The 15127-nt window shown below is 41.6% G+C and overlaps 1 protein-coding gene across 1 annotated transcript in view; it reads right to left on the minus strand.

Moving 5' to 3' along the window:
• Positions 1-662: 662 nt before the first annotated feature.
• Positions 663-15127, minus strand: part of SI (sucrase-isomaltase) — a 43353-nt gene continuing 28888 nt past the window's right edge. The window contains exons 34-47 of the mRNA XM_066326432.1: positions 14944-15078; positions 14233-14317; positions 13197-13335; positions 9412-9545; positions 8544-8578; positions 8336-8452; positions 6975-7123; positions 6320-6404; positions 6168-6224; positions 5407-5531; positions 4934-5022; positions 3647-3696; positions 1907-2077; positions 663-785 (exon numbers count right to left, since the gene is read on the minus strand). Of these exons, the coding sequence (XP_066182529.1) occupies positions 723-785; positions 1907-2077; positions 3647-3696; positions 4934-5022; positions 5407-5531; positions 6168-6224; positions 6320-6404; positions 6975-7123; positions 8336-8452; positions 8544-8578; positions 9412-9545; positions 13197-13335; positions 14233-14317; positions 14944-15078 (1434 nt within the window). The 3' untranslated portion in view covers positions 663-722. The remainder of the gene's footprint in view (positions 786-1906; positions 2078-3646; positions 3697-4933; positions 5023-5406; positions 5532-6167; positions 6225-6319; positions 6405-6974; positions 7124-8335; positions 8453-8543; positions 8579-9411; positions 9546-13196; positions 13336-14232; positions 14318-14943; positions 15079-15127) is intronic.

The raw sequence follows: 15127 nt of genomic DNA on the forward strand, positions 1-15127 counted from the left end.
CAGTCTCTTTAGTTCCTATGCTGCTCTCTTGGGGTAAAAAAAGGCTTTAACATGAATTATTATTATTATGGTAAATACACAACAACAGCATTTCCTTCCATGAAATAAATAGAGACCAGCATTCATTAATTAATCTTAAAATTTCATGTTTAATTTTACAACTTCAGGTTAAAATACAGGAAACACAAGTATGGCTTAACACCACCTCCCCAACTTAAAATTATTTTTTCAAGTACCTGAATATTTTATAGACAAACAACTTGAGACGTTATTTGAGGATAAATCAGTCATCTGAAAACATTTGCTTCTACTTTATCTGGCCTTAAATTCTTCCTAATAATCACTTTGCGTGGGTGCAATTAAAACTAGGATGGAATTTAAATATAGGCAAAATTACAGCTTCGATTCCACTTCGACTGCATCTTTTTTACAAAATTTATCTGATACAAAGTCAGACAGTTGGAATTCCACTCTGAAAAAAACCAGAGTTTTTCCCTTCAGTTCTCACTTTGAAAGATGAACTTATCCCAAAGTGCCACTGCTGGCACGTGACTGCTTTGCACACAAAATACCCGGTAGGGAACTGACTCTACCCGTGTGTTTGTGAGGCAAAAAGAGTGTTCCAAGATGACCAAAAAAAAAAAAAAAGGCACTTTGAAAATTGAAAAATAGTTTTAAAACTAGGAGAAAAGGCAGTGGCATGGCCAATGTTATTTTCCTTTTTAGTTCCATTGCAGGACGTAGTTCTGGCCCAGTTGCAGCTGGAGGTTGGTGATTGTCAGGAGCTGTGAATAAAACACACAAAATGCACATTAGGTACCAAACACTAAAGATCCTAAAAGTGTTTTCTGTGTTCCAGGGGAATATTGGCTTCTTTTTAAACTGCAAGAATTTGTTCCTCTATTTTTATTATTATATATATACATTTTTTTTTTTTACATTTGTGTTTCTATCACTACAAACACAGTTTAAGCAGCACAGATTTGGGAGTCTGACCCTGACTCTCTGATCCCTTCCTTCATCCACAGGCTCTTCCAGAGCTGAGATTCCTTCCATTTTAAAAATAAAGAAAACTTGTAAAAGTGGAATACACTGCAATTCAACAGTTCATATGATTTTTTTTTTCCATCCGGAAAGAATCTCAAAGAATGCTCAGAGATGTTTTTCCTCCTGTCACATCTCCCAGGTTGCAAAGAAGCTGTTAAGGAGCAAATTCCACTGCCAGAATTGCCATTAAATGGCATTAAAGAGTCATAACCTGATGGGAGCTTGTGCATCTTTCTGAAATATGGTGTATTTAAAATTCACGTGTATTTTAAATATGGCAAATATATAAATATTTAAAGATGGTCAATATTTTAAAGATGGTCAATATACAAATATTTCAAATATGCTGATATAAAAACTTTAAAGATGCAAAATATAGATATTATAGATATGGTAAATATGGAATATTTCAAATATGGTAAGTAAAATTTTAAAGGTGGTAAATATATAAATATTTAAAATATGCTAAATATTTATATATTTCAAGTATGGTAAAGATACAAATATTTCAAGTATGTTCAGTAAAAATATTTTAAATACAGTAAGTATATAAATATTTTATATAAGCTAAATATATAATTCTTTTAAATATGGTAAATATATAATTATTTTAAATATGGTAAACATAATATCTAAAAAAAGTTAAATAAAAATATTTTAAATATAGTAAATATATAATTATTTTAAATACAGTAAACATAGTAATACCTAAAAAATGTTAAATAAAAATATTTTAAATATGGTAAATATATATAATTATGTTAAATACAGTATCGCAGCTGAATCTCCACAGGTTTAAGAGCACAAATACAGGTGGGAAAAACCTTTTTTTTTTTTAACCCTTCAAGCAGCTTCTCACCTGCAGGGTGGCGTTATAGGCGAAGATGTGGTTTGATGGGATTGTCCCCCCGTTCTGTGACACCGACACCTGGGTGACAGTGGTGGGCACCCCCAGCACTTTGATGTCAGTGAACATCAGGTTGTTGGGGTCAACGTAATTCTGGTGTGTAACTGTGATCTCCAGTGAGTTCTGAAAGGAAGAGGGAAAGACAAAAATCAGAGGTTGGGATTAGACTGGCACAAATCCAGAGCAGCTGCGGCTGAACTGTCCAACGTTGGACAGGGCTTGGAGCAGCCTGGGACAGTGGAAGGTGTTCCCTGCCCATGGAATGAGATGATTTTTTAATGTTCCTCCTGTAACTCTGGTTCTGTGCCTGAGGTGTTTTTGTTTTCTTAAATTCTTTTCCCGGGGAATTTTCTGTAAACAGGAGAAATGTTTCTGTAACTGTAACTTTGTTTTCATTCTTTTCCCTAGGAGGGATTTCTTCTTGATGTCCCTCTGCTCTGACCAATGGGAGTGAAGAGGTTTGTCTTTGTGTCACCAATTAAATTGGTCTGTGTGAAATGGTATAAATGAGAGACATCCCAAAAATCAAGGAGTCATTTTCGGCCTTCTGAATCTCGGAGTCTGTGTCCTTGTGGTGTGAAACAGCTTCACCTTCCCAACCCAAACCATTCTGTAATTCGGTGAAATCCACCTGAGCTTTTCATTTGCTGTCCTCACTCCTCCAGGTTTTTTTGTTGTTTTGGTTGTTTTTTCCAAATCTCTGTGTACTGTTGTTTGTTCTTTCCAATACTGAAATCTTTTCTCGAATTGGTTAACCTGGCCAAATCCTGAGCTCTGCTGTGCTTTCATTGCCACTCAGCTGACTGATGTGAGGAGTGAAGCAACAAGAAATTCCCAAGCTCTGGATGGGCAGCAGGAGCTGCAGGACCAACCCCTCATTCCCTGCCCCAGCCTCACCTTCCAGGTGCTGCCAGAGCTGCTCCAGCCTCTTCTCCTCCTGCTTTTTGCCCTCCCAGAACAGCTCCTGCCTCCCCATCCCCTCCCTCAGCACTCACAGGGCCCTTCTCATTCAGATACTGGGATTTTAAGTAGGTTTTGGATTTTTTTAGGATGCACCCAGGTCCCCCAGAAGTGTGCTGTGATAATGCCACGTATTTAGTGCTCAGAGGGGGAGATTTTCTCATTGTTGGTTGATTCAAGACCTCTTTAATGAGGCTTTTCCTCACCAAGTTTTTGTAAGAGCAGGGAAAGGTGCTTTTATTTTATAATCTCCTTTCAACTACAAATAATGAGTGTTAGCAAAACAAATTCCCTTCCTTAGCAATTAACACTCTTTTATTTGACAAAGACAGAATTAAATGAGAAGAAAGAACAGTGTGGATAAAATTAGAAGACATTGTGCCACACTGGAAAGTAATGAAATAAGAAAGTGTTTTCTCCTACAACAGAAAGAGCTTTTCTTTTAAGCCAAGAGTCCCTATAATTAGAGCCTAATTTATTTCCAGATATTCCACTGGTTCTGGCAAGAAGCGAAATCTGACAATTGTACTTAACAACGCTCTTCAGGTTCACTCCTAAATTCATTCTTAACACAGTTTAATCACATTTCTTGTAGCCTAATCATCTGTGAGTACAATTTAATGCAAGGTTGGGATACGTAGGCATTAAGAAGACCCAAACTAAAATAACCACAGTTAAAAAAAAAAAATCACCTGAAGTGACTATTAAATAAATATGAGCTAATGTGATTACCTGCTTAGCGGTGAATGATGTCAGCAGGTAAATACCATCTTCATATGCATCTGTTGTAAAGAAAGGATGAAAGAAATGGAATAAAATGTCTTTGCTATCCACCTTATTTAACACATTATCAAAATTTCTGCACAAGGATTGTGTCCACAGACAACTTACAAAAAATATAAGGGATGTATTTATATGTATATAAAGGAAAGTTGTGCATTTCCAGAAGATGAATGCTGTTAGACATAAAACACTTCTGGTCCATATAAAGTTTTTTTATATATGTATATACATAGAAAAATTTTGTATATAAAGGCTCTGAAACCATTGCTGGTCTTTCCCCAGCCCTGGAATTCAGCTGTAGTGAATTTAGTGAACTCAGAGCAGTGCTGATCTCTGGCCATTGGGGCTCCTGCCTTTCCACATTCCTGTGACTCATGCAAATTCCATTTATCATCAGATCCCCCTAAATGTGGCCATCATTTCTGGATTCCAGCACCGACAGTGGGTGTGAAGCACCTCCAGATCCACCTCCAGCCCTCTGCAAACTCCCCAGGTCACCATGCAGAGCACATTTCCTGCAGTCCTGATGGGAATCTCATCATTATTACAAGGGTAGTGCACTCTGTGTGGGGAGGGGAAATGACAGCTCAGTGTCTCTTATCTGCAGACAATTTAAATTTAGCCATGTTGAGGAAATTAGTGAGAGCTCTCACAAGATCTATGGTTATAGTTCCCACAGGTCTGAGGAGGAATCTTTGTTATCTGCCTTGCCTCAGGCCCAGGGCACGATTTCATTTGTACAACATATTAATTCTATAAATCACAGTGTCGTGTGGCTTCAGTCAGGAGGAATCATGTCTCTGTAATGTTGGTCTGCAGGTTTAATTTCAGCTCTGCCTCTGAAGGTGAGTTCAGATCTGTCCCCCAGAAATGGGGTGGCTTTGGCACAAGTCCATCCCTTCCTTCTGCTCCTCCTCGGACACCTCAAGGTGTTCCATCCCTTGTTCCATCTCTTCCCATTTTTTTTTTTTTTCATTCTTTTTGTGTGTGTGAATAAATGATCTTTGTAACTTTAGGTTCAGGCCTGTTTTGCCCTTTCATTCCTCCTGGTCCTATCTCACAGCAGAGTAAACACTGAAACCATCACAACATCCTTGGGGTTGGTTTCATCTGCCTGAATTTGGGCTTGGAGGGGTGGAGCCTCACTGGGCAGTGTCCAAACACTCTCACAGGAAATTAAAAAAAAAAAAAAAAAAAAAAAAAAGGTTTTATGAAGGGAAAAAGCCATGGACATACCAATGCGGACACCATCATCCCAATAAAGGTGTCCCTCAGCAAGCTGATTATCATCCAGGGCCACCGTGAGTCCCATCGGGTTCTTCCGGCTGTGGAAAACAGTTTTCTCTCAATTCCCTCAGCTAATCACATTCCGTATTCCCCAAATGGTCATTTCTGTACAGAAAAGTTGTGTACCACCCAACCGACCTCCCATAGCCATCTTCCCATCCAGTACTACTAAAGATCATTAGGAAAACAAAGAAACCAAACCAAAAAAAAATCCCAAACAGCAACAATAAAACCCACAAAACAAAACACCCAAAAAAGCAACAACAACAAAAACAAAAAAAAACCCCCAAAACACCAAAAAACCTCCCCAAATCACAACATTCCCCCCAAAAAAACACCAAAAAAAGATTCCCCCTCCCCAAAAAACAAAAAAAGAATCCCCCAAAAGGCAAATTGAATTTAAAATTTTCACGTCTTCCTACCTGTAAGCTGTTGTATTAGCAGGTCTTTGCCAAGGCAGGATGTATCCACCTCGGATGTGCAGGTTGATGTGCTCCAAAGGAGCAGATAAGTTTTGGAATTCTCCCCTAAAACCAGTATTTGTGTCCTATGTACAAAAAAAAAACCAAAAAACAAACACCAAACTAAATTTTACAGGGCTTTTTTTCAGAATGAAATTATATTTCTCTGAACAGGTTAATTAGGAGTTGTTACTGCAGGAGTAACTATTAATAAGAGAAACCCGGAAATTTTGGCTCTATAAAAGTCTGGCCTGACCACGGGTGATGGCAGCTGAACCCAAGGGGCCAAGAGGGTGAAACACAAACCTGTGATTAATGAAGGGAGTTTTGATCCTGATCTTCCTATTCCTGAATCTTTTATTATTTTCCAGGAAAAAAAATTATGCAACTAAACCTGGTTTTTCCTTTCTTTATTAGAACATTCCACTACAAAAACCTTCTGTGCATCATTTGAGGGTTACAAAAAGTGAAAAGAACTCTAAATTAAAGGTATCACTTCAACTTTTCATTTATCATAACTCTGACCATGTTATTACACATTAATATAAAGGAATTGAGGATTTCTATTATTTCTTTATTTAGCTGAGTAGATTTTATACTTCTAAGAACTTATATTAAATGCAAATTAGGCTGATGAGTGTTCCCACCTCCCTGTCATGCCCAGCACTGTGAAAAGACAGAAAATAGGAGTTTTAAAATACAATTTTTTTAGGGTGACTTACCGTGTGGTAATCATACCAGCGGGCGTCAGGGAAATAAGCGACAACACTCCGATCGTTCTGCAATTAAACACACGGATTTTTAGGCACCTCAAATCAAAAAGTGAGGCCTAAATTAAGCTAGCCTTAGGAGTAAATGCTTAAAAAAAGCTCACCAGTCTCATCACAGGGCTGATGAGCAGGGCAGGACCCCAGAGGAACTGCTCGTCGATGTCCCACGTGTTCCTGTCCTGCACAAACCTGTCAGGGTGAGACAGCCAAAGCTCAGCTTTCCCAAAGAGCTCCTCCTTGAAGACCCTTCTGTCAGTAATTCAGCCTACTCATTCTAGTATCTAATTTCCTCATTATTGCTGTTAATGACTCAGAGATCAATTAATGGCTGCATAAAAGTCCCGATGTGACAATCATTAGAAAAATTCAAGTTAGTGCTTAGCTTTAGGAGGGTTTGTCCATTGCTTTGCTTTTCAGTACATTGGGACAACAAAACTCTGAAGGTCTTATGGTTATTATTGACAATAATAAAATATAAAATATAATAAAATAAAATAAATGGACAATAATAAAATCTTGGACAGTCTGGGATCTGTCCTGGGATGGACTCTTTAATCCAAGCCACTGTTTTCTGAGTTCCTTTCAAAAAGGCAAGTCACCACATACAAAAAACTCAATATTTTTCCCAGCCAAAATTTTATGGTTTTTTATTGAAGGGGGAAATGCTGTAACAAAAGGGGAACTCTGTTGTTAGGTGGCCACGACGAGAAGAGTTTTAATGGGAATTCTTGGTGAGGAGAGCAGGGGAATTGCACTTACTCATGGAGAACGGGGCGGATCACAGTGCTGCCGTAGGCGTGGGCATCGTACATTAAGGTGTAGAGATAAGGTAACAGAGTGTATCTGATGTTCAGCACATCCCTGGACATCTGAATGAATTTCTCATCCCAGCTAGCAGGATCTTGCCTCTGAGAAAGAAGAGAGAGTGTTGTTAGAGAAGCTGGGTTGGACTGCCTGAGAAATCTAAAAAACCTCAAATCAACGTAGCGAAAATGAACCAAGGAAATTCCTCCTCTGAAGCAGAGCATCTTCTTTTATTTAATTATTCGTCAACTCAGGAGCAAGAGAAAAGGGTGGCTGCCACTGTCAGCCCCAGGAGGGGGACTAGAAAGAGGAGAGCTGATAAAAATCCAGGTGAACACAGCAAAAATGTTGAATGCAAAGTGTCCCCAGGGTGTGACAGTCCCAGGGTACATCAGCCCTCAGCCCTCTGCTCCCACACTCGCAGCCACTCCGAGGCACCAAGGGCTGCTGGCAGGAGAGCCTCAGGTCTTTATTAAATGGATGGAACAATACCTTGGCAAACTGGGCAAGACTGCCAGCACCACGATAACCCTGAAGCTGCATTTTGGAGGCTTTCACAGGCCTCTGGAAGGTGTGTGCTGCGAGATAAAGCAGCTGCCTTTGAAAAGGAGACTTTAATCCATTAGATATTTGCCATCTAAATAGCTCCACTCTGCTAGACCTGAAGCTTTCCCTGCAACAGAAGTGCTGTTTCCCTCTTTTTTTTTATTTTGCCAGTTATCTTGTTTTACAGCTTTCTCCACTCCAGTCCTTAGCCTCCATTTAGGCAATTATTTCCCTTTCCTTTTAGCAGAAATACAATATCTGATGGTGACAAACGTGCAAAGCACAGGAATTCCTGAGTCTCACTCCAGCCTCTTATTACACTGCCCCATTTTCTCATTTGTTGTATAATTATGGGCAATTAGGGCTGAGAGCACTGGGGTCAGTTCTGTTTCTTGAAGTGTGTTTGCCACCAAATCTCCATTTTAGCCCTGCTGTAGCTCCTTGAAATGCAAACGGCACAGAGGGGAAAATATGCAGAGTTTGATTCAGCGAAAGCAAAGCTGGAACGTGCTTCCTTCAAGGGCCCAAACCCCAGAGCAGCCCCTCTGTGGGCATAAAACCTCCCAGGTGATAGGGAGGCTCACAGCAGAGCCAGCATAGAAATAATGACACCCTTCATTTGACAAAGAGCCAAAACTGTTCTTTTCTTCTCCATTTTACTTGGAACGTATTTCTTTTTTTGAGCCAGGGAATTGTGATTGTTCTGGCTAGTTCTGCCCGTGTGTTGCAAAGGTCCAGCTGCTAAAAACCATTAAAAAACTGCAACTCACCCGTGTTCCTTTCTCGTTGTGGTTCCTGGAGTATGGGTAGAAGGCACCCAGCTGCATCCAGCGGACACACAGCTCATACTCGGAGTCTTTGAAGAAGCCACAGATATCAGCTCCTGTCTGAAATTTTCAGAATAAACCAAATGGAAAACTGTATTATCATGCACAGCATCACGGTAATTAAATATAAGTTAATAACTCATTAGCTTACATAAGATATTCCAAAGAGACTGAACTCCATCATGCCTGAAAAGAGAAATAAATTGGAGTTACTGGCTGTGTTTTTTTTTACATTATGGTTATATAGACAGTGTTTATTACATTACTGAATCAGAAGAGAAAAAAACCAAAAAACCCAGATACAAACCCCACAATTTCTGTAATGTGTTGTGTTTTCCTGCCACAGAAGGAGATGGGATGTAGGTGGACAGGAGCAAAGAAAAAAGATGAGTGGCGGGACACAGGGCATGGAGGGGTCTGGTCCCAAGGGAATTAAAGGAGTTCCCAGCACATGGTACAGAAGGAAGTAAGAAGTAAAAAAGGAACTGACCACAAATTCTGGTTGCTGAACCAGTTTTTTTTCAGCTAAAAATCACAGGAATACAAAAAAGTGTTGCTGTTAGGGACACGGAAGAATGAGCAGGCAGCAGAAAGGTCAGCAGGAAAGCTCCTTACTTTATTTTTCTGATTCCATATTATATACACTTTTACAAGAGGAAAACTTTTCAACTTATCTTTTCAACCTCATTGGTGAACATCACCATCAATCATTTTTCTCCTCCCAGAGGAGAAATATGCAAACAAAGTAGATAAATTCTAAAAAATATACATAGTTTTCTTGAAGCTGCATGAGAACAAAATGCAAACAATGAAAAGCAGGCAAACTCGAGGCGACACTAAAAGCAAGGAGAGGAAGGAGAAGCAACGCCAGGTTGGGTAATGCCTGGAGGAACCCAGTCTGTGGAAAGTGTCCCTGCCGCAGCAGGGGTGGAACTAACTGTGCTTTAAGATCCCTCCCAACCCAAACCATTCCATGATTGGGTGATCCCAGCCATGCAGACCCTTTTCCAGCCACGTACCGATGATAGATTTGTGGAGCTGGTCCCAGGCTGCCGTGTTGTCCCCCAGCCAGTGCCCGGCCCATTTCCCGCTGCTGGGATACGTGGAGCGGGTGATGATGATCCCGCGCTCCTTGGTGGCTGCGTGCAGGGCTCTGCGTTGGAGACAGACACAAAAAAACAGTTACAGGGGAAACTCTGCATCAGAATTTATTGCAGAAAAACCTCTGTGATGCCTTGGCTGACCTGGGACAGAGACTGGACAGAGCTAAGAGAATAAAGTAGGTACTTATCAAAAGGCTTTTAGGATCCACCTTGGGCAGAACAAGAGCCTGGCCAGGTGGACCCAAAGTGGATCCAAAACGGTCCCAAAGTGGATCCAAAATGGTCTCAAAATGGCAGATCGGTCATGAGGTCTCATACTTTTATAAGTTTTTGCTTCATTTGCATTTTGGGGTTTAATTGTCCAATTCCAGCTTCAGATTATGAAGTCGCGTCCTTTTCTCTCTTCAGCTGCCCTTGTTTGTGCTTTTGGGCCTGAAAACTTGTAACCTTTGTCCTTGGTCTCCAGCAGGAGAAGGATTTGTTTTGTCTACCTGCCCTGTGAAGAGAGCTTACTAACGCTTAATGTGAGGCTCTACACACCCAGGCAGCACAGAACCTGAAAAACATGAAACCTAAAACTTAAGGCATCACTGAAAAGAAATATATGGGTTTGTATTATCATAGTGAAGGGCTGCATCACATACATCCAATCCATTCGTGCTTTTTATGGCAATTCAATATGAGCCAGACATAATCCAAGCTGCCTCTTTGCAGCTGCAAAGAGAACTGGCAAACAAGGAAGGATTAAAAAGGAGTTTTCCAGCTCAGGCTAACTTCTCTGAGGTAAAATAGGAATGTAACAACACTTTTCTTAGCCCAAGAGCTCCACAATGTGTGTGAGGGCACATCACTCCTTCCTTAAAGTACCTGAAAACTTGAAGCAACAGCTGGAAATAATTTAGCAGCAATCAAACCAAAAGGCTCAGAAGAGTGAAAACAGAGGTAGCAGGAATATTAGACCTCTCAGGAGAAGTTTACTTGACTAAAAGGTGCTGAAATTAAAAAAAAAAAAAAAAAGAGTCAGGGATTTGTAGTCCCTTCCAAATGACCAAGGTGACAGGGTATCAATATGAATATTAGTCAGAAAATCACCCTGATTAAATCCCACTGCTCTCCAATGTGAGCACCACCATAATTACCTAAACTGCTGCTTCAATAAGGCACTATTTGCTTATTTTTCCATAGGATTTGCAGCTTTAGTGACACCATAATTACAGCAAAGACGCACGAGTCACTTAAATTACCATTGCAATTAAACCAGACTAATGCGCCACAATTATTTCCTCCAAGACAAACAGTAACTTTTCCTGGATCCTTTATTCCTTTGTAAGATGCCATCCAACATTTGCAGCCTCTGCCTGTTTTCCCTGTGTCAATAATGCTTGGGAAGTGGCAGCTAAAATTTTAAAAGTGAAGGCAGTGAACGTCACGTGTCAAACTGCTCAGGGATGAGAAGGACCTGAGTGTTCTGTGCCTGGAGCCTCAGGCCTGCAGCTCCATAGCTCTGGAGCTCTTCTGTCCATGAAAAACAATTATTCAGGTCACAAAGGCTGAATTTACCTCCAAACAGTTCCTGTATTCACTAATAAGGGCTCTGGCTATGCAAAAACCCTCATTACAAAAGCACAGCATCAAGGCAAGATCCCAAAGTTTGTGTCTAATGGATGGAGAACTGAAATGACACCAGGTTACATAAAATACTGACGTTCACTTTTCAGTTACAGTCTTTTGTGAGTTTTGTGTGCAAATAATCTTTCTGTTTGGATGGTTTAGTATCAAACTAAATTATTGCATTTCTTCAGTTTCACAAGTACCCCTTAATTTACTGCCAAAAAAATAAATTTGGGAGCAAAATATATGTATATCTATATTTTGTAGATAACATTTGCTATAAATTTCCAGCGTGAGAATATCTGTGCGAGCTGTGAGATTTATTGTAGTGATTTCTGTTGCAGTGCCTCACAAAAGAGAGGAGAATATTTCAGCTCATACTTAAAACCCAGAAACGATGGCGAGATTCCTTTCCCTATCAAATTCTTGCCTACTCCACTGGGTTTGCACAGCAAGGTTTTGGCTCCAGGGAGAAACTTCTGAAGCTTCCTCCTTTCTGATAGAGGGACCTGCCCCTGGCTGGGCCCACCAGCAGCACTGAGTGACTTTGGGATAACAGGAATAAGAAAGGAAAAATGGAGCTCTCAACAGCAGCTGGAGATGGAGAGAGGGGTGAGGATATGTGGGAGCAGCAGACCCTGGGTCAGTGCAGAAGGGTCAGGAGGTGCTCCAGGCTCCAGAGCTGGTGTTTCCCTGCAGCACAGGGACAGAAATCCACCTGCAGCCCCTGGAGGAGCCCACACCTGAGCAGGAGGATGCCCAAAGGAAGCTGTGATCCCTTGGGATGCCTGTGCTGGAGCTGGATCCTGGCAGGAAGTTGTGGAGCCCCGGAGAGAGGAGGAGGGGAAGAGAGAGGGGAGAGGGAAGAGCAGCAGAGACAGTGTGTGATGGTCTGACTGCAATCCCTGCTCTACATCCTCCCTGCCTCTGCTGGGGAGCAGGTAGAAAACAGGGAATGAATTAGATAAGAAAGAGAAGACTGAGGGGAATTAAGATTTGGTTTTAATCATCATTATCCTCTCTGATTTGACTGTAAGTTGAACTGATTTCCACAGCTGAGCCCTTTTGCCCCTGACAGTCACTGGTGAGTGGTCTCTGCCTGTCTTTATCTCAATCCATGAGTCTCTTTATATCTTCTCTCCTCTTCCCAGCTGAGGAGGGGGGAGTTGAAGGGGCTTTTATGGGCACCTGGAGCTACATTTTATGATATCCAAATCCCATCAGAATGGGCTGACAGCACAGGGATCAGACATTCCCTGCTGTCCTGTCAGCAATTCCATCCCTGCCTTGACTGGCAGAGCTGCACTGGCACGCTGCCAACGGAGCATCCTCTCCCAAATCCAAACAGCCCTGATATCTTCTCCCTTTATGGTCATATCAAAGTTACCAAGGGCTTTAAGGTTAAGATGTGTACAGAAAATCTGTGCCTTGCTCGCCGCCTGAATGTTAAATGAAAGAGCCCAGCTCTGTTATCATCAGATCAGGCTTTATCTGGAGCAGGCTGGGGACAATTCAGAGGGACAGATAATGGCCTTGGAATTGGGAAAAGAAATGCTTCAAAGCAAAGCTTTGCGCTCACACTTTGCATTTTAAAAGTCACCATCCCTCCTTTTCACTTCATTTTAAACAGAGAACATAATCGAGCCCTTCTGAAATTCATAAAATTGAAAACCTGCCTTCGTTTTCCCTCACTGGGTGTGAAGTGAGAGAGAAACCAGAGCAAACTAGGCAACACCCAGAAAGAATGAGTAGGTGATGTTTTAATTACAGTAGTTTTATGTGCAGAAGGGAATTATTGCAGTGGAGCCCTGGAAGCACAGCCTCAGCTCAGCCCTGCACAGACCTTCTTCACCTTCTCCTGCAGCTCTGCAGCACAGGGGAGATCCCTGCCTGGAATAACTCCAGCCCTTGGAGCATCCAGCTCCTCTTAGAGCTGGATTGAAAAAACCAGATGGGTCAGAGTGAAGAGAAAGATTCCCTCAGGCATCTTAAATGAACCAATGGAAGTTTTGGCTGTAGGAATGCAGGCATGGAGAGCCCATTTGGACCATGTTTTGGAGGCAGCATGGGATATGCAAAGAAGCACTTACGGCAGGGTGGCTCTGGTTTGGGACCATCCATAAAGGCTGTGCACGTCGTAGTGCCTGGCTGGGGTTCCATCTGGCAGGTAGTGCTGACCTTCCATACACGGAGTTTTGTAGATCAATCCTATCGGCATATATCCCAAACCTTGTGGGAAGGGTAGAAATATATTTATTATTAATAATAAGTATTAGTCACTTGAGTTGCTTTCTCTTAGTTTTCATAATCTGTTAGGCATTCAGGCTCTTCCTGCTGTCGCTTATTTATTTATAATTATATAAACATAGTGTTTCCAAAATGGAATGTTTCCAATATTCCTATGCAGGTATCTGGGCCTGGGAATGTTTTAATAGTTTAATAGTTGCTCTTACTGCAGAGGCTCAAAGAATAAACTGAGTATATCAGAAAATATCTCAAATCTTTTTAAACACTGTCACACTGACCACACAAACAGAACAATGGTTGTGGAGGGGATATGATCTGTGTATGACTATTAATTTACTGGAAATTCCTGAGAAACCACTCGTGAAACCTGAATACAACAGTAAGCAGTGAGAGTATGCTAATAAACCATTAATAAATAATTCCTAATTAGTACTACTTTACAGCAGTACTTCAGGAAAGCCGAGTGAAGAAAGCGAAGCATTTCAAGCATTTGACTGCTCACATAAATGGTAATGAGAGGAGACACATGGATATTTTCTAAATATTTAATTAATTGCATTATTCATCTGAGAAAACTGCAAAACAGAGAGCTCAGTTCTGTGCCATGCCTCAAGCAAAGCACTTAGACACAAAATAGGGATCCATATGCGGCAAGGAGCTGGAAAGAACTTGATTTTTGCAAAGTGCTGCACAGCTCCTGCTGAAATATCTGGGCTTGCAGTGTGCCCACAATCTCAGGAATAAAGGGCCACCGTTCAGTGAGGAGCTGGGGGTTTATAAACCCATCTTTATTTCAGATTTTATACCCCATGTAGCAGATAAGAATTTATGCAGGGACCAGAAAAACCTAAAACTGTTTTAAGGAGGGATCAGACTTACGAGGCATGTAGGGAGGATAATTTAGGAGCTCGTTCCTACAGCCACCCATGGCGCCATTCATAAAAGCTGCTGGTTCATTCATGTCCTAAAAACACAGAGCAGAACCCCTTAGTTTGCTACAGACCACCATAAATTCTGAATTACACACAAGCAGCATTGCAGGGCTCCTCAGGAGCCCCCAGCAGCTGCAGTCTCAGTTGGACATCCTGTGTTCCATAAAGGGGCAGACAAAAAGGCTGGAAAAGGACTTTCCATGAGGACATGGAGTGACAGTAAAAGGGGGAATGGGCTCAAGCTGAAGGAGGGCAAGATTAGATGGGATACTGGGAAGGAATTTCTCCCTGTGAGGGTGGGGAAGCCCTGGCACAGGGTGTCCAGAGAAGCTGTGGCTGCCCCTGGATCCCTGGAAGTGTCCAAAGCCAGGCTGGATGGGGCTTGGAGCAGCTTGGGACAGTGGAAGGTGTCCCTGCAAGGGGTAGGAATAGATTTTTACAATCTCTTCCCACCCCAGATTATTCTGTGACTCAGGAGTTCTTTGTTTCAAGGCAGCAGCCTCCAAGATGGTCAAGGCTGACATTTTCTTAATGAGAATTTAACACGGGATACTTTTGCCAGAGTAGTGCAGATACTGGGAAATAGGAATTGGGGCCCTCTCCACCAGTGTCAGGCAGAGCAAAACAATCCAGAAATCAGATGCATTTCCACACTTACAGTCCACAGGCCATCAAACTTGAGGCTTTGTGAGGGGTCGGTGGGATGGTCATGGACCTCCACGATTTCCCTCTTCCACCATTCCATGGTGGAATTGCGGAAGAAATCTGGGAAAGCACAATGTGATACATAGTTCTGTAAAAAGAGAAGGAAAACAAGACAGGTAAGGGGGCTGAAGGTATTC

Source organism: Sylvia atricapilla, chromosome 10, assembly GCF_009819655.1.
Source record: "Sylvia atricapilla isolate bSylAtr1 chromosome 10, bSylAtr1.pri, whole genome shotgun sequence".
NCBI classification, from domain to species: domain Eukaryota; kingdom Metazoa; phylum Chordata; class Aves; order Passeriformes; family Sylviidae; genus Sylvia; species Sylvia atricapilla.